Here is a 26,443-nt window from a genome sequence, read left to right on the forward strand (position 1 = left end):
AAGCTTATTTCCCCATTTACTAAATTCTTCATTTAATCCGCAGTAATGTGATCATTGTAAAGCAATCCCATTTCTCATACTGCGTCCTTTTGTTTAAGGTGGTGTATATAATCAAACTTCATTAACACTAGTCATCATTAGCTACTAAATCATCATCTGGTTATAGTATGCATTAGAGAGAATGGATGCTAAAAGTCCTAACCTCTCCTAAGGTAAGTGACTATTTTTCATATTCACTTATAGCTATAAGCATGCAATGATGAGAAAAAGCCTGGGATAAAACTGTCTTGCATAATTTCTATTTAAAACTCTTCCTAAGCATGGTTTGAATAGATAATAATGGATAATGCAATGTAATTTAGTGAATCAACTCCCTGTTCAGTTAGATTTTCTACTACACCAATGTGCTCACCCCAGCGTGCTTAAAATCCATTACAGCTGCAACAAAGTTATGATTTCATTATAATTTCAATTTAAGTTCATGATTTCATTATACTGGAAACTCATTCCCAAAATACTGGTTACCAGCTGCAGCAGTACGGCTGGTATTGTAATAACCTTGTGTATGTTTGTGCATGTGTGTGATCTTTAAGTATTTATATGCCTTACTGCAGCCTTTTATCAATGCAATAGTGTTGCAACCATCTACAGTATATTCACCAAACTTTTTAGGTTTTTAGTTTAGTTTATGCTGGATTCACAGATGTTAAAATGCCTGAAGGACTGGAAGTTAGAATTAGCTCATTAGCATTTTTGTACTTTAAAAGAACATTAGCTGATGCAGATGAGCTAGGTAGGTTACCAGTAGCCAAAACTGATGATTAAAACAATTTAAAAACCAACAATATGTAGCACTTGGTAAAGTGTAAAGCTAAAATATGTCTAAAACATTGCATAAATCTGTTGGTATTTGGGCTATTCAGCTATATGTTTGGGTTTTTTGGCTGCTACATGTTTCCACCAGTAGAGGGCAGTCATGGCAAAAAGAAAAGAATAATGTTCTGTAAAAAAAGAGAAAAGCTTGCTTGGGTTTTGTATGTAAAAGCCACGGTTCTGGAGTACCCAAATAAACTCGGTTTGGTGTTTACACCAAGTTGTCCTGGAGTGGTGTAATAAATACAGATTTTTATAACCTCCATAGCCTTAGCTAAAAAGTTAAACATTGGCTAAAATTTAGCTAAATGCAAATGAATCCCAAGGCTGTTCAATTTTAACGCATATGTTTAGTAATATCTGACTCAAAAAGAGCATTTTTATTTTACTTTTACTAGCTAGTGTAGGTGCTAGACCATCTAGACCAAGGTGAAACACTCATGAATTATTATTGTTAATTAATTAATAATGGAGAAATGTTGGCTCACTCTTCTTAACGTTGTTACTTTGGTTCATTTTGTGGACATTTGTTTATGCAAAACTCTCTTAAGATCCCATCACTCAGGATGAGGTCTGGACTTTGTCTCAGCCATTGCAACACCTTGATGCTTTTCAACCACTTTTCTGTAGATTTGCCGCTGTGCTTGGGGCGAACGTGGCTCACGGGGTTGGGAAGCGCATCTGTAATCGGAAGGTCGCCGGTTTGATCCCCGGCCTCTCTGTCCTGGTCGTTGTGTCCTTGGGCAAGACACTTTACCCTACCGCCTACTGGTGCTGGCCGGAGGGGCCGATGGCGCGATATGATATGGCAGCCTCGCTTCTGTCAGTCTGCCCGAGGGCAGCTGTGGCTACAACCGTAGCTTGCCTCCACCAGTGTGTAAATGCGAGAGTGAATGAATAGTGGCATTGTAAAGCGCTTTGGGTGCCTTGAAAAGTGCTATATAAATCCAATCCATTATTGTGTTGCATGATGCAATTTGGGCCAAAGCAGCTGGAGCTTTTTTTATGATGTTTTGTAAAAGGATGATTGAGTTGTTTTCTCCTTTATGTATCTCTCTTTAACCTGTTCTTCTGCTCTGCTTTTTAAGAGGTTCTTGGTATCAGCACTTTGTTCACTTTGTAATATGTCATGTTTTGTAGTTGACCTAAGGTTGTATTTACCCATTACCCATCAAACTAAGCCAGTAACTAACTAAAGTAATCATCACAGTACTGCTTTACCCTTAAAGTGTATGACAATGTAAAATTAAACGTAAATGAAGCAGCTGGAGCTTTTTTCATGATGTTTTGGAAAAGGATGACTGAGTTGTTTTCTCCTTTATGTATCTGTCTTTAACCTGTTCTCCTCCTCTGCTTTTTAAGAGGTTCTTGGTATCCTTTTGATTAACTCCATCTTTCCTCTTCCTTTCCTTTTTTCAGAGCGCTTCTGCATTAAAAACAAAAAACACAAACATAGTCTACAGTACATACTTATGTGTTTGAGGATGAACACTTAAAAAGGTTTTCACGTGCCACTCACATAGGTCCCAAGTGGCTTGGACTGCTGAGCTTGTGCCCAGGGTGCTGATTTGACAATCTTGCCCAGGGTCAGACATTTTACTTGTTTGTTTTGCTGGCACTGGCAGAAGGGCAAGGAAATCATAAGCATTGATTGGCTGAGGCGGTTGTTGCTCCAGGGGTGTTGTTCTCTAGACAACAAGCATTTGGAAAGACGTGCTCCAACTCACGAGTCCTGGTAAAAGGGCCAGACTTATGGGTGCTCGTGTCAAGGCATAAAATCAAAGGCAGAGACACTCATGAGCTGTTGTAATGCTGGACGCATGAGAGGTGACTGTCTTTTGTTAAAGAGCAATAAATTTCTTTTTTGGATGTTGCAATGGTGGAGGTGGAAGCCAGGAGTGTTTCATTTCATTACCTTACATTTTGTCATTTTATGTCTCCATGGTAACACAGGGAACATGTAATGTGATTTGATTAAAAAAAAACAATCTACCTATTTTAGATCAAATAGTCCAGTAACTACAAGCAGAAGACACACAGACATGACGATCATAATGTGTAAAAAAAAAAAAAAAAAAGCGCAAAGGTTTCAATTTGGAATCTTTTATTCATCAAATTAAATCATCAGTTACCGCTCAACAACAGACAGAAAAAACATTACTGCGATTTAATGTGCAACACTGTAACAGCCGTCTCAACCTTTCTGTCCTCTCTCCTCCAGCTCTGGTCCTTTTCCACTTCCTGCCCTTCAGAGTTCCTCTGAGTGGAAAGCTGATACGCAAGAAACAGAGTTCATAAAAATATTAATGTTAAATATTGCCAGATGGTGAGCGACACATACGACAAACTTTCCTTTACATGCATGAAAATAAATGGCTGACATTACCCAGCAATCAGTTTAAGACTGGGTGCATAAAGGAATGATTGTTTGCCTTTTGATTGGCCTTGAACTATAGCACATCTTTCTGCTGCCATCAGTGTGAATCAGAATGACTTTTAGTTATTTTTGAATCTACGGTAAATGTTTTAAATGCAGTTTTAAATTGCCCTCAGCGGCATGTGTGCACACTTTGTCTATTCATCATAACCCTCTTAGTCAGCTACTGCAAAAGCTAAGCCCTTGATAAAACGTTAGGCAGGATGAGCATTGCATGAATTGTTAATAACGGTCAAACAACTGAGGGTTAATTTAATGTCAGGTGATGTTTTCTTACATGTGAGGCTTTCGGTTAGATGATGAATACCTTCCTCCTCCTCATCAGGAGCTACCAGACTGGCTGCAAATGCCCACATCATTTCCAGCCACTCAGTGCTCTCCTGAGGTGAGACTCCAACAGAGCTTGATTTTATTGGACGAACTCCACCTAAAGCAAAGCAGAATAGAGATAAAGATCTAATGAATAGTATATAACTAAACAACAGAACCTTTCATTTTAATGTTTTATCTAAACTAGAACGGCAAATCAAAGTTTCGCTGGAACGTAACTTTCTCTCAGAAAGTGACCGAAACTAAGCACTTTCTAAGCATTTGTCTGCACCAAAAACCGTACCACAGTCAAAGTCACTTAAAATCAGCTTTCTTCCACGTTCAGATGTTCAGTTTAAACTTCACCAGGTTGTCTACGTGCCTAAATTTGCATGGAATTACCGCTATGTGATTGGCTGATTAGATATTTGCATTAACAAACAGTTCAACAGTTATACCTAATAAAGTGGCCAGTGAATGTTTACTATCCTGTATTTATTTGGACTCTAATAGAGTATCTTTGCTTTCACAGTTCAAAAATAATCCTTAGTTATCTGATCTTGGACTTTGGAAACAAGCTGTTTTAGCTCTTCTCCCTTTAAGAGGGCTTTCTTCTGATTGGCTGTCCATCTCAAGCACTTTTGACCTCACAGTCAGAGCTGTGTGTTCGAATATCCACTCCCACTGATATCGTGTAGAGACCAGAGTTGAAAAACCAAGGTGACACAGAGGGTTTAGACCAGTGTGAAGCTCGCCTGAGCTTTTGGCTCATGGGGATTACAAATAATTAGACTGATGTCATCAACTGTAACTTTGGCCATGTTTAACATCCAAACAGTAAGATTTTATATGACAGACGCTTATATAAGACTTTACCCTATGAAGCTGTTCAAGCTCACACACTATGATGGGGTTTGTCACAGTTCTGTAAGCCTTGGTTTGTTTTCACAACCATATGCTAGTATTCTACCATAGTATACAATATGCTATATAGTATAGTATCTAGCATAGCATAGCATAGTATAGTACACTATGCGACAGGTTTATGTTTTGAATTTGGGTGTATATGTGATGTATGCTGGCTTAGAAGTCTCTGCTTGCCTCTAGTCCTCATACTTCTCTTCGCAATGGCGGCAGGGGGAGGGAGGCCTGAGGAGGGGAGACACACAAGCACGACATTAACCGAAACTGCATCGTATGAAGTACACACAGGACGCATGCTGAGAGGAAAAGGAAGAACACGCACAATAGAAAGATAATCCACAACGAGAGCTGAGAAAAACAACGATCAGCAGCCTTCGTCTCTGCGCCTGACTGCATAGTTCGTGTTTTCAGCCACATATAGCGTTAGAGTTACAGCTTTGCCGCTTTAATGCAGCAAAGATGTTAAAGAGAAAGAAAAAAAGCTGCTCCCGAACACAAATCACACTTTCCATTAAAAAAACATTTTTTTCTCCATGATGCAGCGCACATGCGGAATGAGAGCACAGCAAGAAACCACAGCGGTATTAAATTTGCAGAAATATTAAAACATTCCTGATTAATTTTTACCTGGATTTCCACCCCTGATCTCATCTGCACAAATATAAATAGTTGTGACTCACTAATCTTTCCATTACAAGCACCCTGATACTGGATCTTTAAATCTTTAAGTCAGTAATACACAATTGTTTTTTACTAGTTACCAAAAATGTAAAAGGACTGAATTATTATATAAATGCAGGTAGGTCCTTGACTTGTATAGGACCAGAAGTCTTTTTTGAAAACTACAGATATCACTGCCGGGAGATTTGAAAAAACGTGGAGGTTTACTGTGACTAGCATTGGCTTCATTCTACAGAGCTGGAAGCTTCGTCTATTTTTTACTCCGTCGCCTCTGTCAGTGCGCCCCAGGGCGGCTGTGGCTACAATGTAGCTTCCCATCAACAGTGTGTGAATGTGTGTGTGGATAACTGGATGTGTAAAGCGCTTTGGGGTCCTTAGGGACTAGTAAAGCGCTATATAAATACAGGTCATAACTCATTCACTGCCATTGACGTCTATAGACGTCAATTGAAAAACTTACGTTGACTGCCATTGACGTCTATAGACGTCAATTACGTTTTCAATGGGAGGGGCTAGAATACAACCTCGGGCAGCTTGTCAGTGAACATCAGACTGCTTGAAATGTATTTTTCACAAAAAGCTCGTTTTCTCCCTTTTTTTGGTCAAAACAGGCATTTTTGGTGGAACCCACCTCTCTTCTACAGCTGATTACTAAAGAACGGAAAATGGTAGAAACAAGCTTTTTTTTTTGGATGGAAGAGGAGAGTCTGTTCTTCATTTTGGTAGGTTCAGCGTTTATGTGATCATAACACACAGTTTTCTGTGGCCCTTCAAAAATGAGTAAAAATGCTCAAAAACCCTGGCAGTGAATGAGTTAAGAATATACCCGAATATACCAGAACTGGCTTTAGCAGGTGACCACTTTTTAGTCAGTTGTCCAATTACTTCTGTTTTTCTGTGTATAAATGTGGTTGTAATTCCTAAATAGTTCATAAATCCCTGCAATAAATAAGGACCTAAAATAAAAAATAAAAAAGTGGACTGTGGTGGCATACAGAGGCAAAAATAGAAAGATAATGACATCGTCACAGCATGAATTTCACTGTAAATTATTTCTTATATGAATTAAAATCAGATCTGTATTTCAGGTCTGCAGCACGGTGGCACGGTGGTTAGCACTGTTGCCGCACAGCAAGAAGGTCCTGAGTTCAATTCCACCATCAGGCCGCGGTCTTTCTGTGTGGAGTTTGCATGTTTTCCCCATGTTTGCGTGGGTTCCCTCCGGGTACTCCGGCTTCCTCCAACCGTTTCCATGCAACTTGTGGGGAGAGGCTAATTGGATAATCTAAATTGCCACTAGGTGTGAATGTGAGTGCAAATGGTTGTCGGCCCCTGTGTGTTGGCCCTGCAATAGACTGGCGACCTGTCCAGGGTGTGCCCCGCCTCTCGCCCTATGACAGCTGGGATAGGCTCCAGCGCCCCTGAAAATGATAAGCGGAAGCGAATGGATGGATCTGTATTTCAAACAAATAAGCAACAAATGTTAGTGACATAAAAAATATATATTCATACTCATGTGATGAAAATATTATTATTATTATACAGACTAATATATAAATGATCTATAAATATATATACTGGTCTAATACACTGTCCCTTGTTTTATTAATATCTATGTATAACTATTATATCTACACTCTGCCAAAAGTATTGCTTTTTTAAAAATGTGTCATATATATTATATAAAATTATCAATATTTAATGTACAGTAGATCCACTGTATTCTCTGCAGTCTGCAACCCAGGTATCTGCTCAGTATCAAAAATACCTGAAATATTAAACACTCTGCCTCAACCATAAACTGCTCTACAAGTGTTTTTTAAAAACTCATTTATATTTGTTCATCTTGTCAAATCGCCCCCCCAGAGTCGTCCACAAATTCACTCCACAGGCTGCTATGAACATGGCCCATGGCCCATTGTTTTGTTTTTTTTACTTTTTTTTTGCACACGCATACACACACACCTTTTTAATTTATTTATTTGCCGATGAATAAAAGATCAAAGAAACAGTGAAGGAGATGAGGTGGGTTGTGTGTATCAAAAATGGTGGGAGTCTCGCAGGTGATTTTGTCATGTTATTGTTTTAAATGCACGCCGGGTATCATAAGAACGACGACCGTGTGTTTCCAAATTGGGTCAAATTGTTCTTTAAAGCTGAAGTCAAGTTTTCTAAATTTGTATGATCTGTCAGGAAACTGAGCCACTGTTTTTCCAGTAAGATATTTTGTTGTTTTATTTTTTGGCGATGGTAAATCTATTAAGATAAAGGTTTGGAGTTGTCAAAGAGGACAGGTCAAGTAGAAGTAAAAGCAGAAGGGGATTATGGGATGGTGGATGCATTTTTATTAAGATCAAATATAAGAATTCAATAAGAAGATTTGATGTCTCTGAATTAAAAAATAAATAAATGGAGATTTCAATCAAGCTTAACAACAACACACAATTATTAGCAATGAAACCAATGGACTTACCTCAGCTAAAAACATTTATAAAGGGCGACCTCTCCGAGAGGGCCACCAAGGTACCAAATGATACGTATTTTTCTCCAATTGTGTCATTTTAAGGATTACCTTTTTCCACGGGAAATTGGGCCCCCAGTTTCCTACAAATTGCATTTCCAGCTAAACTATTATTCCCATAATGATTGTAATGGTGCTCTGGATTACATTCAGAGGCGGTGTTTTGTTGAATGAATGAAGCATGCCATCTATTAACGACAAATGCATTAGTTAAACACACATTCAGCTAAATGTTTCCTCGTTACGGTAATAGAAACTGTAATGTGATTTCTAGGTTGGATTACTGAACACGAGAGTGATTAGGTTGCAATCAAATGCTGCACGAGAAGCATTATGAAGACATGACGCTGGAATATTGTTTTCTGCTTCCTCCCCTCTGTGCCTTTCAACACTTTTTTTTGTCTACTTTAAAGGCTGTTTGTGTGTCACAGCTTCTTTAACTCTTTCTTAAACTGTCCAGTAATTGCTGCTGTGTCTGTTTATTGTCTTACCGAGCTGCACACGTGAGCTTTAAATGACCTGATCTCATGTGCAATCAGCTGATTAAGGTGTGACCTGTCGCTGCTCTGCCTGAATATATCTGCAAGCAGCCAGATATTAATTTTTATTTTGGTTTCTCTGGTCCTGAAACTATTACCTGTTATTAAGCTGCTAAAAGTCCTTAAAACAAACTGTAATCATATGCTGCCGCTGCAGTGCAGGTGTTTTGCATCTGCCTCTCTGAGGAACATGTTGGAATTAGCACATTCATCAATACTCTGCATTTAGATAACTGTTGGCTCTGGAGTGCTAAATGGATTGTTTGGATTTTCTCCGTGGATCTCTTTCAGTCTCTCTCTCCCAGGTGGAGGAAGCTTTCCGCCTGCTTCTCGCCCAGTGCGGAGGAGGTGCATAGGCTAATGGAGCCTCATAAAACAACTGATTAATGCACTGACATTTCTTTGATTGGCACTGCAGACACAGAGCCAGAGAGACAGGGAACAGGAGGCCAGCTGTCTCCCTTGCTAACGCTCCCTCTCCTTCTTTTGATTGCTGTCACTCTGTCACTCAGTTTCCCTTCCGCTCCACCTTTCTTTGTCTTTCTTTCTTTCTTTCTTTCTTTCTTTCTTTCTTTCTTTCTTTCTTTCTTTCTTTCTTTCTTTCTTTTCCAATCACATCTCTCTTCCACTTCGCTCCTCTTTAAATCTATTTTCTCTCACGCTCTCACTTTCATGTGCTTATCTTCTGACTCTTCTTCTCTCTTGTGCCTTTTGTTTTTGCTATGTTTTTAGTTTACTGCAGTTTAGCAGCCACATCAAAATGATAAAACACAAAGAATATAGATGAAAAATACAAATTGTGCAACAGAGATTTAAAAACGGGAACCCAAGGGGCTCTGACAAAAAACACCCAAAAAAAAAACTTCAGAAGAAAAGCGCAGAGTTCGAAGAGACAAAAACAAACTGGATAAGAGAAAAGAAATGATACAAGAGAATATTTATTTTTTCTTTCTATCCTTCCTTCCTTCATTCCTTCCTTCCTTCCTTCCTCCTACCTGGAATATTCTGAAATTCTTGGGGAGTTTTTGGCTTTGTATTCTGGTTCTTTATTCTTTATTATTTAGTCTTCTGGTTATGGAACTATATTACAATTCCTGTGATTAAGTGGATCCAATGTCCGACACCTGACCTGTAGTTTCCTCCTTGCTTTTGTTGTTGACTCCCCCCCTTTCCCTCCCCTTGGCTTAGTGTAATCCTCTTCTATGTCTGTATGTCATTTCCTGTTTTATTTTGATAGTCTCTCGTTTTGTGTGCTTTCTGTTTAGTTTTGCTTTCTGTGTCTCATTGGTCGCTTCAGTCTTGTTCCCACCTGTTACTGTTCCCTGTCAATATTTGATCTCATTCTGCTCTTTGTCGTAATCGTCCTCAGCCTGTTTGAGTCCTTCTTCAATCTTTCCCTGCATACTTCTGTTTGTTGGATTACTAGCTCCTGGTATAAGTTAATTTTGTATTTTTTGCAAGGGTTCAGCAATTAAGCTGTTTTCATTTATACTTTTGTCTGCCAAGTCCTGCATTTTGGGTCCTTCCCTGCCTAACACACAGCTGAGACGTGACACCTTTTGCTTTTGCATTTCTCACGCATCTCTGCATTTTTCCATTCCTGCTTTTGTTATTTTTGTTTTTTACTTTCTTCTGAATTGCCTTTGTTATAGAGTATGTCCCTGAGAGTGTGGGGGTCTCTGTCTTTCTAATTCCGTATGTTATCCCATATTTTTCGTGCAGTTTTTCTAGATTGCTCTGGTGCGATACTCACATCAGCAACATCATCCTCTCCACTCCTAAAGCAGATATCAAAACAGTCAAGGTATTTCTCATAATGCCGACTCACCTGTGCAAAAGACTAAAACAAAACTTTTTCTTTCTTTCACGTCAAAACATACAGAGTGAGTGATCACTTTAACTCTGTGAGCAATGAGTAAAAACCCTTTCAGCTTTTATGACCTTTCATTTTTAAGACTTAGACACCAAATGGTTTTATACATTTATCAAAGCCAACTGACTTTGGTCAGAGTGTTGTAAATATTGTGGCCTAAAGTAGAGTTGTAAGTGTTTGGGATGTATTTGAAACTTTACGCAATATCACTACTGAACCTGAGAGCAGCAAAATCCTATATGTGAAAGTATCTTCCTATTATTATTATTCTTTTGGCTGCTTCCTTTAGGGGCCTCCACAGCAGATCATCTACCTCTATCTCACCCTGTCCCTAGAGTCTTCCTCTGTCACACCAACTCTCTGCATGTCCTCCTTCGCTATGTCCATCAATCTGCTCTGAGGTCTTCTTTTTTTCCTCCTGCCTGGAAGCTCCATCTTCAACATCCTTTGTATCCTTTATATCCACAATGTCTGGGAGTACCAGGATGGACAGGATTAGAAATGAATACATCAGAGGGACAGCTCAGGTTGAGTGGTTTGGAGACAAAGTTAGAGAGGCTTGGCTGAGATTATTTGGACATGTGCAGAGGAGGGATGGTGGATATATTGGGCAAGAGATGTTGAAGATGGAGCTGCCAAGAGGAAGACTTCATTTCAGTTCCTCAACCTTTTCACTCTACCCTAACCCGCATTATCTGCAGCACTATTACCAAAGTCAGATAGACACCAAATGGTTTTATACATTTAAGTCTTAAATGCTCAAAGGGTTTTTATTCATCGCTCACAAGAGACTGAGTTTGCATATTTTTACATACAGTGCTATGAAAGATGATTTGTCCTGTTCCTGATTTATTGATTTATTTACTTCCTTTTTTTTGTCAGACTTGTTTCATATAATCAAGTAAATTTTAATATTAGACAAGGATAAACTGAGTAAATCTAAAATGCAGTTTTTAATTTCAGGGGGAAAAAGTTTTCCAAGGTTTTTCAAAAGTAATTGCCCCCTAAACCTAATAACTAGTTGTGCCACCCTTGGCAGCAAGAACTGCAATTAAGCGTTTGCAATAACTGGCTATAAGTCTTTCACATCGCTGTGGATGAATCTGGCCCACCATTCTTTCCAGAATTGTTTAATTTGAGCCAGACTGGAAGGTTTGGGGACAAGGTATTTATGTCTGCAGCTCGATCAGATTTGAACCCAGACTTTGACCAGGCCACTCCACAACCTTCATTTTGTTTTTTTTGAGCCATTCAGAGGAGGACTTGCTGCTGTGTTTCGGATCATTGTCCTGAGTGTGCATGAACTCCGGAGCAGGAACTTGTGGCCGGATATTTCCATCAGGAGTTTGGTTGAGAGTAGAATTCATGTTTCCATCAATATGGCAAATCATCCAGGTACCGTAGAAGCAAAGCCACCAGACCATCACGCTACAACCACCATGTTTGACCGCTGCTGTAATATTTTATAGCAGTTGTATTGGGACTCAAACCTTCCAAATTGTTGCTTGATGCGTTGCTTTTTGAGATATTTTAGCCTCACTTTGTCAGAAAGCTTCTATTTAAATGAAATTTAGCTTTCCAATAAGTGCAGTTAATCACAGTTAATTCATGATTTAGCAACATGGACAATTACTTTTTCACACAGGGCTACGTGTAGGTTTGGATTTTTCCTCCCTTGATTATAAACACTTTAATTTGCAAACTGCATGTTGTCTTTACTTGTGTTATCTTTGTCTAATATTTAAATTTGTTTGATGATCTGAAATGCAAAAAACAAAAAACTCTACAACTGTATTTCTTCTTTGATAACCCTTAAAATGTAGCTGTTTCATTTACACACGCTGTTCTTTGCTGAAACGTTGTGATGGAAGAAATGCCTTGTGTTAAATTGAGCCCAGCATTTTGTCATTTTTCACCTTGGAAATGTTTGCTTCAAAAACTGAAAGGATGAAAGGGAAAAACTATCATGTACATCCTACATTGAGCGTCTAGAGAATCCCTGTGTACTACGGTTCTCCGGTCTAGCCCCTCGGCAAAAGGTTTCCTTGACTTATATAAAGATGGGTAACTTTCATAAACAAGTAAACTCTCATTGAAGGACTCTGTTATTGTTCTACGTTAAAATGATCCTGAATTATGACGTTAGCAGTCATGGAATCATGCACCACATTAATCATCACTCAGAAAGTCCAGACAAGCATGCAGTACACATGCTGGTCTTTATGCACAACACTAGGAAAGAACGAGGACACGCTGATGGGTAACAAACTAAAGAAAAATAAAAGCTGTGCAAATGATTGGAGAAACTGAAAGCGAACACTGGGTCACTTAATGCTTTAATTAAAACAGTGGACTTCAGTCAGCACTTCTCAAACCATTTGGGAGGTTCAAGGCCAGGGACAGTGCTCTCCACAATTGCCAAATGAAAACACCAAATGATGAAATGGATTTTGGAGGAGCAGCGTTTTAGTAAAGTGCAGGAATGATGTCAAGGAGCACTGAGTCTATTCTGGACGCTTGTGACAGCCAAATACCTTTCTGTCCTTCATTTCCTTTAATTTGCCACCCATCCGTGGGCATTGATAAATGCAGACTCTTTGCGCTTGGTGACAGAACAGAACAAGACTGAATTCCAGTGAATCTAAAGTAAATGAACAAAGGCTTGACATCAGGGCAAATCGACACTGTGTGCCTTAAGCTTAAAGAGCGAGTAAAATAACCGTTTGTTCTCCAAACAGACTGACTGTCTGGAGTCTTTAGGTGCTTTAGTCTTTAAGACTTGTTTCAAATACATTTTAAGAGGCATGTAAGGGCAATCATCCCAATCTGACCACTGGGATCAGTGGATTCATTAATGTGGGTGAAAATGTACATCGTTTTAGATGGAGGTTCATTTGTTCTGCAAGCGAGATTTGGGAAATCCAGAATGTAAAAAGTTATTATAGCTTATTAGCCTCTTAAAAAATTGAGATTTAGTGTCGATTTACCCGTTAAAGGTGAAAGTCAAAGCCTCCGAACTAAAGAAAAACATGCTGAGCAAAAATCACATCTATCCAGATTTGACTCTGAACAACTGCAGTCAACACTCTGAAAGCAAGCGGAGCAGTCAAACAGTGTTTTTGCTGTTGGTTTTACCAGGAGGTAAACACACGGGGTCGTCACAGTATGAGGTGTAGTCTTTGGATGGGATGGCAGGTGATTGACAGCATGAGCATGGAGGGGAATTGGAGGGGCGGGGTGGAGTGGAGTGGGGTAAAGAAAGGGGAAAAGTGAGGAGAGGAGTTAGAGATGAGTGTGTTGGATGTGTGAGGCAGGCCTATCCTTACACTGTAGGATAGTGAGGGTGATGTGTAGTAGCAACCGGTGGGAGAGTAGAATAGATAGAAGGGTCACTATGTCGCTGTTGTACACGGAAAGAAAGGGAAGCTCAGTTGCAGTTTGATATTTAACTTTCAGTTATACTTGGCTTATTTAAGTTTGCCGAGTGTTAGTTATTATTCTTTTATGGCTTCAAAAAACTTAAAAAAAGAGCAAAAGAATGTACCAGTAGGTATAAAAAGAAAAAATAAAGAAAACCAAATCAATTCTTTTTATTTATTTAGGGGACGTTTACTCTACCTACAGCCTTTTTTCGCATTTTTCTTCCACAGCCAGGTGCTTCATTGCACTTCATTAATTTATCATCAGCAAGTGTTTTCACTTTGATAAAAGCAGAAGTTTTGACAGTTTGCCGGTCTGGAGCATTCAAGTGTGTTAACACATTGCCAAGGAGGAAAGACAACAGCAAGGATCTTACAGAGGCAGTTGTTGCCCATCAGTTGGTAAAGGGTTATAAGGCCATTTCCAAACAATTTGAAATTCAGTATTCTGCGGTGCAAAAGAGGCTTCACAAGTGGAAAACATTCAAGACAGCTGCCACCCTTCCCAGGAGGGGACATTTCAGCAAATTAACCCCAAAGGTCTGATCGTGTTCAGAGAAACGGCAACAAACCAAAGAGCTACATCTCAGACTTTACAGGCCTCAGTTAACATGCTAAATATTGAAGTTCGTAGCACTACAATTAGAAAAAGACTGAAAAAGTATGGCTTATTTTGAAAGACTTCCAGGAGAAAACCTCTTCTCTCTAAGAAGAACATAGCAGCATGGCTCAGGTTTACAAAGTTGTTTCTGAACAAACCACAAAAGATCTGGAAAAATGTTCTTTGGACACACAAGACCAAGGCAGAGATGTTTGGCCCAAACCAAACACCTCATCAGTAAAAATTTGGGTTTGTTTTTTTAGTCACAGGACCTGGGCACCTTACGTTCACTGCATGGACCATGGGTCCTCTGTATACCAAAGTATTCCGGAGTGGATGTGGAGACATCAGTCAGACGGATAGAGCTTAGCTGAGACTGGGTCAAACAACAGGGCAATGATCCCAAACACAGCACAAAGGCTGATAAAAGAAAAGAATCAAGGTGTTGCAATGGCCCGGTCAAAATCCAGACCCCAACCTGACTGAAATGCTTCGATGGGATCTTAAGAGACTTGTGCATAAAGAAATGCTATAATCATTAATTAATTGAAGCAATGCTGCAAAAAAGGAGCATGAACTAAAACTCCTCCACAACAATGTGAGATGCTGATGAAGTTTTTTAGAAAAAATTTACCTCAAGGGATTCGAGCTAAAGATGGTTCTACAAGTTATTTAATCACGAGATGTAGTGGTTAACGCATTTGTTTGGCAATGAACGGTCACTGGTTTGAGACACAAATCCCCCTCAGGGCTTTGTCACAAAGAACATCCAGTGTAAAATTCTGCCAAATCAAACATGTGGCGGTACCTCCAGCGACAACCCCACAGGACTGCGTACAGTTTGTGTTGCATGTGTCGAATGCCCAGCTGGGACAAATATGAGCAGACTGTTCACATGACCGGGTAGATGAACTAAAGCATAAGACCAAGATGAATGAGATATTAAAAATGTATAGGGTGAAACTGCAACCCAGCTCCCTTCCACACAATTAAAAGACAATAGTTTCATTATTGAAACTAACACTGTTTGAGAAGAAGCAGACACAAAGTGTACTGGATACAATGATGCTATCAGTGGAAAATAAACACATTCATTTAGACTAAAGGTGTGACTGAAACAGTGTTCATTTCAAGATAAATATCAAACCTGTTATGGATTAAATGCTAATTACAAGTTTACACTGACAATGTTAACATGCATACCAGTGGATTCACCCTAACTGAGTTCTGAGTATTTAATCAACTTGGACAGTAGGAAATACACTTTTACAGACTCCTGCCTGAGAACTGGATGAGAAGATTGTGAAGCTCAACTAAGAATTCAGCTGGTCGATAATTTCTGCTGATACCGGCCAGCTAAAGATACTGGCATCCATGTATGTGAGATACGCTAATATTACAAATTTTTTGTTTATTTTTATTATTTCATTATGACAATGTGCATTAATATGTGCATGAAAACATTTTTAAAACATCAGCCTTAATAATCTGAAATGAGGGCAAACCCTAAAATACAATCTGGGTCAGACTCTAAAGTCTTATCCTGACATTTATATCCAATAATTAAGAAGCGACATCTTTAGCTTAGCTTAAAGACAGCTCTACTTGCCAGTAATTACTTAAAATAACACTTTAACGTGTTAAACTTTGATGTGCTAAAACAGAAGCGTAAAACGAGAATTTGTTGTCTTGTGCTGAGGTTATTTTTGACACAACCAGTTGCCAAGCAATCAGCTGCTGCTGCTGCAGGAAGTTGCTGATCTGAGTCAAGAAAATTCACCAAATAATCCTCTCTGAAAATGGCAGTTTCTCAGTTAGACAATTTGTTTCTTTTTCCAGGAATAAACACTAAAGATATAACGTAGGAAACAGTGAATTTTAGAAATGAGTTTAAAGTGCGGCTGGAATTTGTTTTTGCCTTTTTGAGAATGAATTCAAAGTGAAAGCAGTGTAATGTTCAGCTCTGCACCGCCGTGTCTCCGTGCTATATTATTGTGATTTACTGCAATGGACGTTTCCCCTAATATATAAATTAACAGCTTTCTACAGATTTGCAAGCCTTAAGCAGAACTGAAAATGCTTAAGCAGAGATCTTCACTGTTGCATTCACTTCAATCAGCAGTGTGGTTGTGATCTCAGGGAAATTCATTTCCTGTTATCTCATGACAATGAAGCAATTAAAGCCGGATCAAAGCTAACAAAATGTGATTACTCGAGACAATTAAGTCATGAAATGGAGATAAAGGGATTAAAAAAATATATGAGAAAACAAAGCTGCTCCCCGTTTGTGTAATGTGGCAACAGCCGCTGCACAGGATTCTACTGATGTCCACATTAAGCAGGTTATTAAATGAATCATTTTACTTTGTACGGCTCAATGCTGTAATCAACCCCTGTGACTCCATTATTAGTATGCATGTTAACACCAGAACGCACCCTTTCGATCCATTCTACGGCCGTATGAGTGATATTTAGGAGTAAATGAGGAGCTACTGCCCTGATAAATAAGCTAAGAAAATGGTAGACTAATTAATGTTAAAGTTTAACTGAGTATGTGAACAGGAGAAAATGCATTCGCTAAACCAGTATGTGTCAAGAAGATGGGAAACACACCTCGCGTTACTCTGAACAGAACTGGCATTAAAGCAAAACACACACATGTCGAGGCACATGTGGTCAAAGCAACAAGGAGATGGTGTGTGTCCCATAGTTTGACTCGGTGAAAATGATGTCCACTTTTGAAGTTTGCTTCAAAAATGTCTGAAGTCTTGTTGGAAAATGCTCGGATGAAATATGGAAGTGTGAAATGTGGAAAATGGGTGATTGATGAGTGGAAGGAAAGCGTCATTAGGCATTATAAAACATTACAAACACATCATGATAACAGTTAATAATAAAATATAATAATAAACAGTTAAATAATAAAATTATGAGAATAAAATGCTGAATTAAGTTCGGGATTTTTAAGAAGAAAAGTAAACAGCCGTTACCTGCCAGAGTTTTATAATCGAGCAGATCAAACAAAACGATAGCCACTGCTGACCACGTGATGATAAGGGCCACGACCATCAGCCAGGCCATTGGTGAGGTGAACGTTAATATGACATCATCCAGAAATGTCCTCTGATTGGGCCGAGATGGAGAGGCCACCTCCCTGATGCTGGTCTGACTGCTCATTGGTGAAGATAGCTGGGAGCAGAGGGAAAGAGGAGAAGGAAGGAGATGGAAACTTGAGTTTGAAGGGGGTCTGGGCATTGAAATACTTGCAAGAATGTTTAAAAAATTTAAAGCATCACTGCAAAACCCATTCAGTGTAAAGTTACTGAATCCCCGACTGATTACTGAACAATATTGGCCTGTGCATTGGCAAATTTGCACACAATATAATATAATTTTATATAAAAATGCATTCTCAAAGTCGTATCATTGTAATAGTGCTGAACTAACACACTTTATATTTTGATTCAATTCTTTATTTAATTTATTTAATGTATTTTTTAATGTCTGTTATTTATTTATATAAATTTAATGTAAGCTTTGTCTGTTAATTCGTGAAGAGTACTTACACAGACTTTCATTGCTCAGTGTAACCATTGTGTTTTGCAGTGTACATGACAATCATTTGTTATTTATTAGCAAATTACAATATATGTGTGAGTCCTAGCTAGGCTTTCTGGATTGTAAGAAGGCATTACAATAGTGAGAAATCTAGTGATTCATTCCAGCATGGCATGAATAACATGTCAAATAATTTCAATTTCAATTTCATGTTTTTTTATTTATTTATTTTAAGAATACCGTAAGTGGAGCATAATTTCAGTGAGACATATGCTGATGAGTTATGTTTTTTGGGGCACTACAGTATAAAACGCGATTAGTTTCCAGAACTTGAACAAATTATGCAAACTTGCTGCCTTTGAATAACTAAGTACAGCTCGTTTAAGGTGACTAAGTTAGGGCAACTCATTCATTTTGAGTACAAGCACCACAAAGCAAAAAGTATTTAAGTGTATTATATTCAAGAGAAGATAAACAGTTCTTCAGCCATTCTCTCCAAACTCTGGCTAAAAGTAAATGTAAATAGCACTACTGTGCTACTATTTAATATAGATGTGCAACAAATTTCTTCTTTTAAGTGTAAAGTGACCATGACAAGCTCGAAACATGAGTTCAAATGCACTGCAACTTAAGGAAACACAGGAAAATAGAAAAATGCTGAGAAAGCCTACAAAACTCAACAGAAGTGTTTTTGGGGGAAGCAATAACGTGACGGACCAGCTGCAGAATGATAGAAATGGAAACATTAGAATGATGACACACCTAAACAAAGTGAAGGATTCATCGGTGTTGTGAGGGAGAAAAAGATGTGGATAATGTTTGTTGTTTTAATCACACGACGCATATAATACTGTAGATACATGTTTGCTATTAGCCGTTTACTGTTAGCTTGTCACTTCTGCAGCTGCTCTGTAACATTATTGTCTCCACAAAAACACTTCTGCTGTATTTTGTAGGGTGTTTTTATTGTTTTTTTGTGAAGCATTTTTTTTCTATTCCAGTTGTGTTCTATTCATATTTTATATATTTATTTTATCTTTTATTATCTGCTTGTGTTTTCTTAAGTTGCAGTGTGTTTGACCTCTCAGGGCCACCGTAGAATGCATTGAAATAACAATCAAAAATATGGCTGAAGAAGAGGGAGTTTTGTTAAATAATAATATAATAAGATGTACATATAAGTGTATCCATAAATATTAAGTGATGACAAAACCGTTACCTAGTTAACGCTCAGTTCTAACTTACTTACCGACTGTAGTTTACCAAAAACGTTTCTTCTGTGACTTCAGCGAAGTTAGGGTAGTTTTCCTAAGAGGCGTCCAAGGTTTTAAAGCAACGTTTAACAGAAACAAATAATCTGATATTAAATGACAATTAGCATTAAAACAGATGTTTCAAGCATTTTAAAAACCACACAAACCTCTGGAGCGTTGGAGGGCTAAATGTTTTGTGGTCCTAAACTGACAGTGAATGCTGGTTACAGGAGTTGCTAAGTGTGTTATGTGACATTGTGCAGATATGTTACCACCACAAATTCACTGCACCCGCACTGTCAATTTGTGCTCAATATAACAGAGTAACTGGCACGTCTGTGGCATTGATGTTAGCAGCTCAATGCGCAGCAGGTGTTTATTTATGCAGCATTTTGTTTTTCTACGTCAGGATGAACACAAGCTGCATGAGGAGGAGAGGGGCAGAGCGACAGAAAGACGAGGAAGAGAGAGACAAACAGAAGAGATAAGACGATTACATCCCCGCTCCAAAATCGGCGCTTCAAGACAAATTACTTCTCTAAACAAAGTTTTCATCACTGTATGGCAGCGGGGGCCGCGCTCCAGTAACATGATTACATGCCCGTGTTAGGTTGTTTGTGTTCATTATGTGGCGCTTGGGATGATTCTTTTTTTCTCTCCCCTCTTTCTGCGCCTGCCTCTCACACGGCGTATCTGCTAATATGAAAGGAGAGATTTGAAGAAACTGCTCTGTATCCTTCTCTTTAATTAGACTCTGAAGGATGCAGATCCATGTGAGTGCTGCGTGCTTTGTGCAGGTCTGGTTTAAGCATTCATTATGAAAGTCTCATTAAGAGAATCAGCTGCTGTTTCTCACCTTTGATGCCAATTAATTTAAACTCAGTATAGAGTGGTGACAATGTTTTTGCTGTCCTCTTATTACATAATGAATGTACCACAAGGCAAAATGCATACCCATGTTATTTCTCCACTTTCTTCTTCTGATGAGTTAAACCCAGTCACGTGGGTATCTGGGCTACATTGTACTCTATAAAGTAGCAGCTATTATTTCTTGATATTTTGCAAAGAAAATGGGAAACAGGTGCTCTGATGTATTGAAGCATGTGTAGACATTTGTGGAAATACTGTATATAAGGCAAACTGGACAAATCTAATGGGCTTGAAAGTCAAGATTTAGTATTACCACATTTGTCCTTCTCCAGGCTTCTTTAAGGAGATTCAAAGCTGTTCTTTGGATGTTGGCTTCCTTTTGTTCTGTTCTCTGTCAAGATCATCCCAAACTGCTTCACAAATTTTGAGGTTTGGGCTCCGAGGTGGCCAATCCATGACCGATAGTGTTATATTGTGTGTTCTTTTATCCACTTTTACTGCATTGACAGCGTGTTTCGGATCATTGTCATCCTAAGAAAGTGAAGCCATTTCCAACTCGACAGTTTCTAAAGGGTATTGTATGATGGATTGAAATCCAGCAACAAACTCCCCAACACCACTGGCTCTAATGCAGCTCAAAACCATCGCAGAGTCTTCATCCTATTTTCCATGCTATAGGCGGTTGTGATCTCACTGTTGGACCTCCCTCCTGACCTGGCGATTTGAACCAAATATTTCAACTTTGGATGAATCGGTCTGTTGATTTTCAGTCCAGTTCTTCTGTAATTTAGCATACCTCTGCCTTTTCTCCCTATTTCCCTTCCTTAAGAATGGTTTTTTGACAGCCATCCCTCCACTGAGCCATTTCTGATGGCTTTGACAAACAGAAGGTGGATCAACTGAAGGTCCAGATGCATCTCTCAGCTCTTGTTTAAGACCTGAGACTTGAAGATACTGTTCATCAGCTGTTTGTAGGCCTGCCTTCTTTTGTGCTTCACTTGACCAGTTTCCTTAATTTTTTTTAAGCGCATAGTGCACGCCATGCGATAGGCTGCAAATAACAAAGTTCTTAAAGATCCAATTTAAAATTGGCTCTTTGCTCAGTTGTCTGTTCTATGGCAGGCAGAACACTGATTCATCTGTTGAGTTAGGTCCTTTTTTTTTTTTTTTTTGCTTGAATGATTCACAGGTCAGTGTTAAGTGGACACACACCATGCTGCAATATATCAAGTCTCAACTAACAGCTCTTTGAGAATCACCTTGCTTGTACAAAAATAATATGTCACGGCTGTGCTATCTTTTACATTTTTCACACATTCAATTCTTTCTTTTTTTCAGCATGGGGTTCACAAAGTAAAATGTTAAGATTCTGTAGCTGGTCTCGGGCTGACCTTTCTTTTGCAGCGTTCAGTTAACAAGTTGCAAAATCAATTTAACATAATTCTACCCACTCACAACCTAATGCACATTTTTGTGTTCGTCTGATTCGAGAAAGCTGAGCATTGATCTGGTGAACAACAGCTGCCGTCTGTGTTATTTCAGAAGCTGAGTTGAGAGCGCGTGCGCGTGATGTAAAGGCCGACCATTGATCAAGCGAAGCCTTGGCAACAGTTAGTCGGGCCAACATATTGATTTGAAACAGCTAAAACAGCAACAATGTTACAATGACAGAAGGACTGGAGAGCAGTCAAAATCTCCTGCAGCAGGTAGAGGGGAAAACCTGCACAGTGCAAAGATCCACTTCACTGTTCTGCTACTAAATGTATTAATTAAGTTTATTTCCTCTGTGTTTGAAAGTTTCTGTCAAACTGTGTGTCACAGTCTGCAACCTTTTCCCTTTTAATTTTCCTCACTTGCTTTGGTTTATTTCCTGAATTAGACTTAAATGGGACCTGCTTGCTCATTTTTAAATTCAATAACATTATTCTTGGACTCAACTAGAACAGCTTTGTATGACCCTGATATTTAGATTCATATGCATTAGTTTAAAATGAGTATTCACCACTGCAGCAGTGCATAGAGTCGTGGTATATAGTCTTTGAATTATAAGGTTTCATATACAGTATGAGGACTTCGTTAAAAAACTAGGTGATCCTTAGTCAGGTCTTAAAATGATGTAAATAAAACCACAGATGAACAGCAGCACATGACATATTCCACTGTGTCATTATTTACTGAACCAACACTAAACCTCACTGCAGGAGCAGTGAGTGAAAAGCCAAGTACACCCTGACTGCTTCCATAGGAATTAAGTAACAGTCACTAATAAATGCACTTGATTAATTGTCCATCAGCAAGTGTGAGCACCTCTATAAAAGCAGATGTTTTGGTAGTTTGATGGTCTGGAGCAGGGGTGCCCAATCCCGGTCCTCGAGAGCTACCGTCCTGCAGCTTTTAGATGCATCCTTGTTCCCACACACCCGAATCAAATGAATGGCTTGTTATCAGGCCTTTGCCAAACATGATGGCATGCTGAAGAGGTAATCAAACCATTTGATTCAGCTGTGTTGGAGTAGGGATGCATCTAAAAGCTGCAGGATAGTAGCTCTTGAGGACTGGGATTGGGCAGCCCTGGTCTGGAGCATTCAGGTGTGTGTTAACATGAGGCAAGGGAGAAGAGACAACAGCACTGGTCGTAAAGAATTAATTGTTGCGGCCGATCAATGTGGGAAGGGTTATAAAACAATTTTCAGGCAATTTGATCTCCATCGTTTTACTGTAAGAGAGATCATTCACAAGTCAAAGACAGTTTCTCATCTTCAATGAAGTGGACAAAAAGCTGAAAAGCTACATCTCAGACTCTACGAGGGTCAGTTATTCCCAGGAGAACATGTTTTGGAACATGGCAGCATGGCTTAGGTTTGTGAAGCTACATCCTAAGAAACCACTTCTGAACTTCTGTAACAATCTGTCTTTTGACAGATGACACTAAAGCGGACATGTTTGACTAAAATGTACATCGCTGAACATTGATGAACACCAAACAGAGCGTTCCAGCACAAACACGCCACACCAACTGTCCAGCATGGTGGTGGAAAGGTGATATTTTGGGTTGGTTTTCCAGCCAAAGGACCTGGTCACTTTGCAGTTATTGAGATAACAATGACCTCCTCTATATACCAAATTATTCTACATTCAAATACGAGACCATCCATAGGACGGACAAAGCTTGGCCCACACCCGGGTCACTGAGCAGAACATACGGTGGCCCTGAGAGGCCAAACGGACTGCAACTTAAGGGGAATGGATTTTGAACATGGAGCTGCCAGGCAAAAATGGGAAAAAAGGAAGACCACGGAGAAGATTCATGAATGTGGAGAACATACAGAAGGCTGGTGTAGCAGAGGAGGATGCTAGGGATAGGGTGAGGTGGAGGAAGATGGTCAGCTGTGGCAGCTAAAGAAAGAAGATGAAAATAGCTGAGGCGACTGCACAGTTCTGCCAGCATGTATAATACATCTTGGTTACCGTACCCAATTAATACAGCAGACATGAATAATAATTTACACCAACTGGGAAAAGCATTCAGAAGATAAAGAAACTGCTTTCACAACAACAAACTGTTTTTGAACATTTCTGATCTGAGAAATGCACCAAAGAGAAAGAAATGTAATGCACTCTGCGTGTATATATCCGCCTTCAAATACAGACGACCCAGCCCACCTGCTGTTACCCTCGAGCTCTGAGCTTGATCTGCACTCACACACACAATGGCCGACTGGTGCTGCCTCCTCCTCCACGACAAAGGAATGAGCAGAATTAGAACAATGTGGGTGCCGACAACTAACTGGCAAATGAAAGGGCAAATGAAAGACAACAACAGCTTGGTCAAAACTCTGAGTCACCGAATGCTGTAAGGAGGAGTCAGCACAGTACTGCTTACAAAGTAAACTTGCTAGTAATGTTTCCAGTTTTGAGCTGCTTTTATTTCACCGTCAAATGACGGTTTATCTCATCAGGAAAGCCCAGATGTTCATGAGTGTGAATGCAGGGTTTTTTGGGGGGGTTTTTTGCATTATTGTCCTCGTTACTTTGATATACAGCACCAAATACAACCCAAACCACTGATAAATGCTTGTTATCAGGATGATAAGTTCCTAAAATTATCATGGATTTACTGCATGGAGGTGAAAATATATTTGCACATGTGGTTCAGTTTCTGGGCACGATAAATGAAGAGTTATTTATATGTGAGTCTTTTCTCTTTATTCTATTTTACAAGTTATTTGATGGCACAGAGGAACAGGAAAAAGAGTAAAGCGTGAGAAAGAAGAAAGGCAATTGTTTCAACATCAGAGCGAGTGTTTTCAAATGCAGTTGTTCCCCACCTGGGGTTCAGGACCCCCTATGGATACGAAGACATGTTAGAGAGACCCCAAGATGCTTTGAAAGAAAGAAAGGGGAATATATCTTTTTCCTTTCTTTTGGAAATTTCGATTCTTTGAACTCTGCAGGCTTTAATAAATAACACACGTAGCTCTATTTTAAGGGGGTCACAAGTGAAAAGGGTTGGTAGGCACAGGTTTAATGGGGGCATAAAGGATGAATTATGGTCCTAACAACAGTGCTGAGCAAAAAGTTGCTTTTTCACTAGATTTTGTGCTGACAGTGGTTGTGGTTTTCCATCTTTGACAACTGCTAATTTCAAAGCATAGTACATTTAGGACACTTTATAGTTTTTAGACATGTTGGTTTTGGAATTACAAATTACAGGTAAGTGCTCAATATCATTACATCCATGCAGAAAGAGAGCAACTGGTCATCATATAGAATTAAGTCATGAAGGAGAAATTTAATGTAATTTTACTTGCAGTCTTGAGCAGTAGGTCTCAAGGCTTTCAGAAGGTCTTTCAAAGTTTTTCTGTTTTTTCATGCTTTTTCACTCTAGTCCTTGTACCAGACCGTTTTCACAAAGTTTCTTATGTTTGTTGAGCCACTTAACACTGACAATGAATCATTCAAGGATCAAAAAACACCTCAGTAAAAGGATGAAGCAGTGTTGTGTCGACCTATAACAGACAACTTAGCAAAGGACCAATTTTAATGTGTCTCTTTAGGCACTTTGTTAGTAGCAGCCTGTTAGAAAAATGCATAGTTTGTTTGCATTTTTTCATTGAAACTACAGAAAATGACAAAGATAGCACAGTCTGACAGATATATGAGAGTATTTTTGTACCAACAAGGGGACTCCTAAAGAGCTATTACCTGAAAACTTGCTATACTTCTGCATGGTGTGCAGTTTGTCCTTAATAGATTTGAGGAAACTGGACAAGTGGAGGACAAGAAAAACTATCACGAGTAAAATCTGTCTACAACAGAGAAACAGTCGTGCCCTTAAGAAATAGGAAAATATCCAGCAAAACCCCAAAACAGAACCTGAGAGATTAATCTGGGGCTTCAGTTGATCCATCTACTGTTCACTGAATCCTGACCAGAAATGGTTTCAATGGAAGGGAGACTATCAAGAAACAATTCTTAAGGAAGTGAAATAGGGAGGAAAGGCTGAGGGACACGAAATTACATAAGATTTAGAGTGAAAATCAGTGGTAACAGGTCCCAAGGAGTGGTAAACCCAGCCATCAGTAAAACATGATGGAGGCTCTGTTATGATTTGTGGCTGAAATTTGTTTGGTGAAGGTGAAGAATCCATGACTGATAGTGTTCATTGTTTGTTTTTCTATCCAGCTGTGGCACGATCACCAACACCAATGAATAGCATCTAAATGGGAGTCTTATAGTCTACACCTCATGTGTGCACATACTTCCCATTTTCCAGCCGCACATATTTCCCATTTTCCTATAATTCAAAATTAAAAGGAATGAGGGTTGTCTCAAGACTTTTGTACAGCCACTAATGTCTAATCACAATGTCAAAAACACATTTTTAAACTGACCCTCAGTTTAAAAGACCATTTGTGGTCCCTTCAAAACCTCAAGAGGAAACAGTGACATAAGAGATATGGCCCAGATGGTTCTCCATGTTATTAATAGCGCCATCTCACTGGCTGTTAGTTACCTAATATCTATTTTAAATGACAATTTAAAAAAAGAGTAACTGGGTGGATTGCAAACACTCACATTTCTGTTTTGAATTTATTACTTTTATAAGTTTTAAAAGAGTGAAATGGATTTTTAAAGTACCTTAGTCTTTGAAGTTGCTGGATGTTCACTGATAATCTTCAGTCCTTCAAGGGCTCTGGGAATGCTGTGTTACCATAGAAACAAGTATGTAACTCCTTGTCAAGTCCTGTTTTTAACCCGAGTCGATTATGAGAAAAACACATTAAATTGTCTTAAGCCAGATCACAGCGGGTCTAAAAATACACAAAAACTTTCCCACAAGTGGCGTGAAACTGGGATAAAATCCAAGAAACTAAGTTTTGTGTCCCAAAAAGTTACCAGGGCGAGGTTTCTGAGATTTCAGTGCTGGAGAGAGTGGGACAGAAAGGGAGAGACTGATAGAAAGAAGCAGGGAGACGGAGTTTGACCCACTGAGAGTCACCCAGCCCCTCTGAGGGTCCAAAATAGACAGATAGGGAAGGGAGAGAGAGAGGGAGCAAGGAATGTAGAAAGGGTGTAAAAGGA

The 26,443-nt window shown here is 39.2% G+C and overlaps 1 protein-coding gene across 4 annotated transcripts; it reads right to left on the reverse strand.

Annotated features, from left to right (window-relative positions):
- Positions 1–2,960: 2,960 nt before the first annotated feature.
- trdn (triadin) lies at positions 2,961–26,373 on the reverse strand. Of its 4 annotated transcripts, none has more exons than XM_026142625.1 (7): positions 26,000–26,373; positions 18,985–19,043; positions 17,168–17,366; positions 13,293–13,334; positions 4,721–4,768; positions 3,588–3,737; positions 2,961–3,144 (listed from the first exon to the last, which is right to left on the reverse strand). In XM_026142625.1, the coding sequence occupies exons 3-7, from the start codon at positions 17,352–17,354 to the stop codon at positions 3,122–3,124; spliced, it is 450 nt and encodes a 149-aa protein (XP_025998410.1). In that variant the 5' UTR covers positions 17,355–17,366; positions 18,985–19,043; positions 26,000–26,373; the 3' UTR covers positions 2,961–3,121. The 4 variants fall into 4 exon arrangements, with proteins under 4 accessions (XP_025998410.1, XP_025998411.1, XP_025998409.1 ...); XM_026142626.1 differs by lacking the exon at positions 26,000–26,373 and adding an exon at positions 19,156–19,353; XM_026142624.1 differs by lacking the exon at positions 18,985–19,043 and having other exon boundaries at positions 26,000–26,372.
- Positions 26,374–26,443: the final 70 nt, after the last annotated feature.

This window comes from Astatotilapia calliptera, chromosome 15 (assembly GCF_900246225.1).
Source record: "Astatotilapia calliptera chromosome 15, fAstCal1.2, whole genome shotgun sequence".
NCBI classification, from domain to species: domain Eukaryota; kingdom Metazoa; phylum Chordata; class Actinopteri; order Cichliformes; family Cichlidae; genus Astatotilapia; species Astatotilapia calliptera.

Excerpts from the sequence above, each read along its gene's own strand:
- trdn (XM_026142625.1), bottom strand. The coding sequence starts at position 17,354 with ATGAGCAGTCAGACCAGCATCAGGGAGGTGGCCTCTCCATCTCGGCCC. Across the intron at positions 4,769-13,292 it reads CCCCGTGTGTTTACCTCCTG|GCCTCCCTCCCCCTGCCGCC; the intron begins GTAAAACCAACA and ends TCCCCTCCTCAG. Across the intron at positions 3,738-4,720 it reads GAGAAGTATGAGGACTAGAG|GTGGAGTTCGTCCAATAAAA; the intron begins GCAAGCAGAGAC and ends GCTTTGCTTTAG.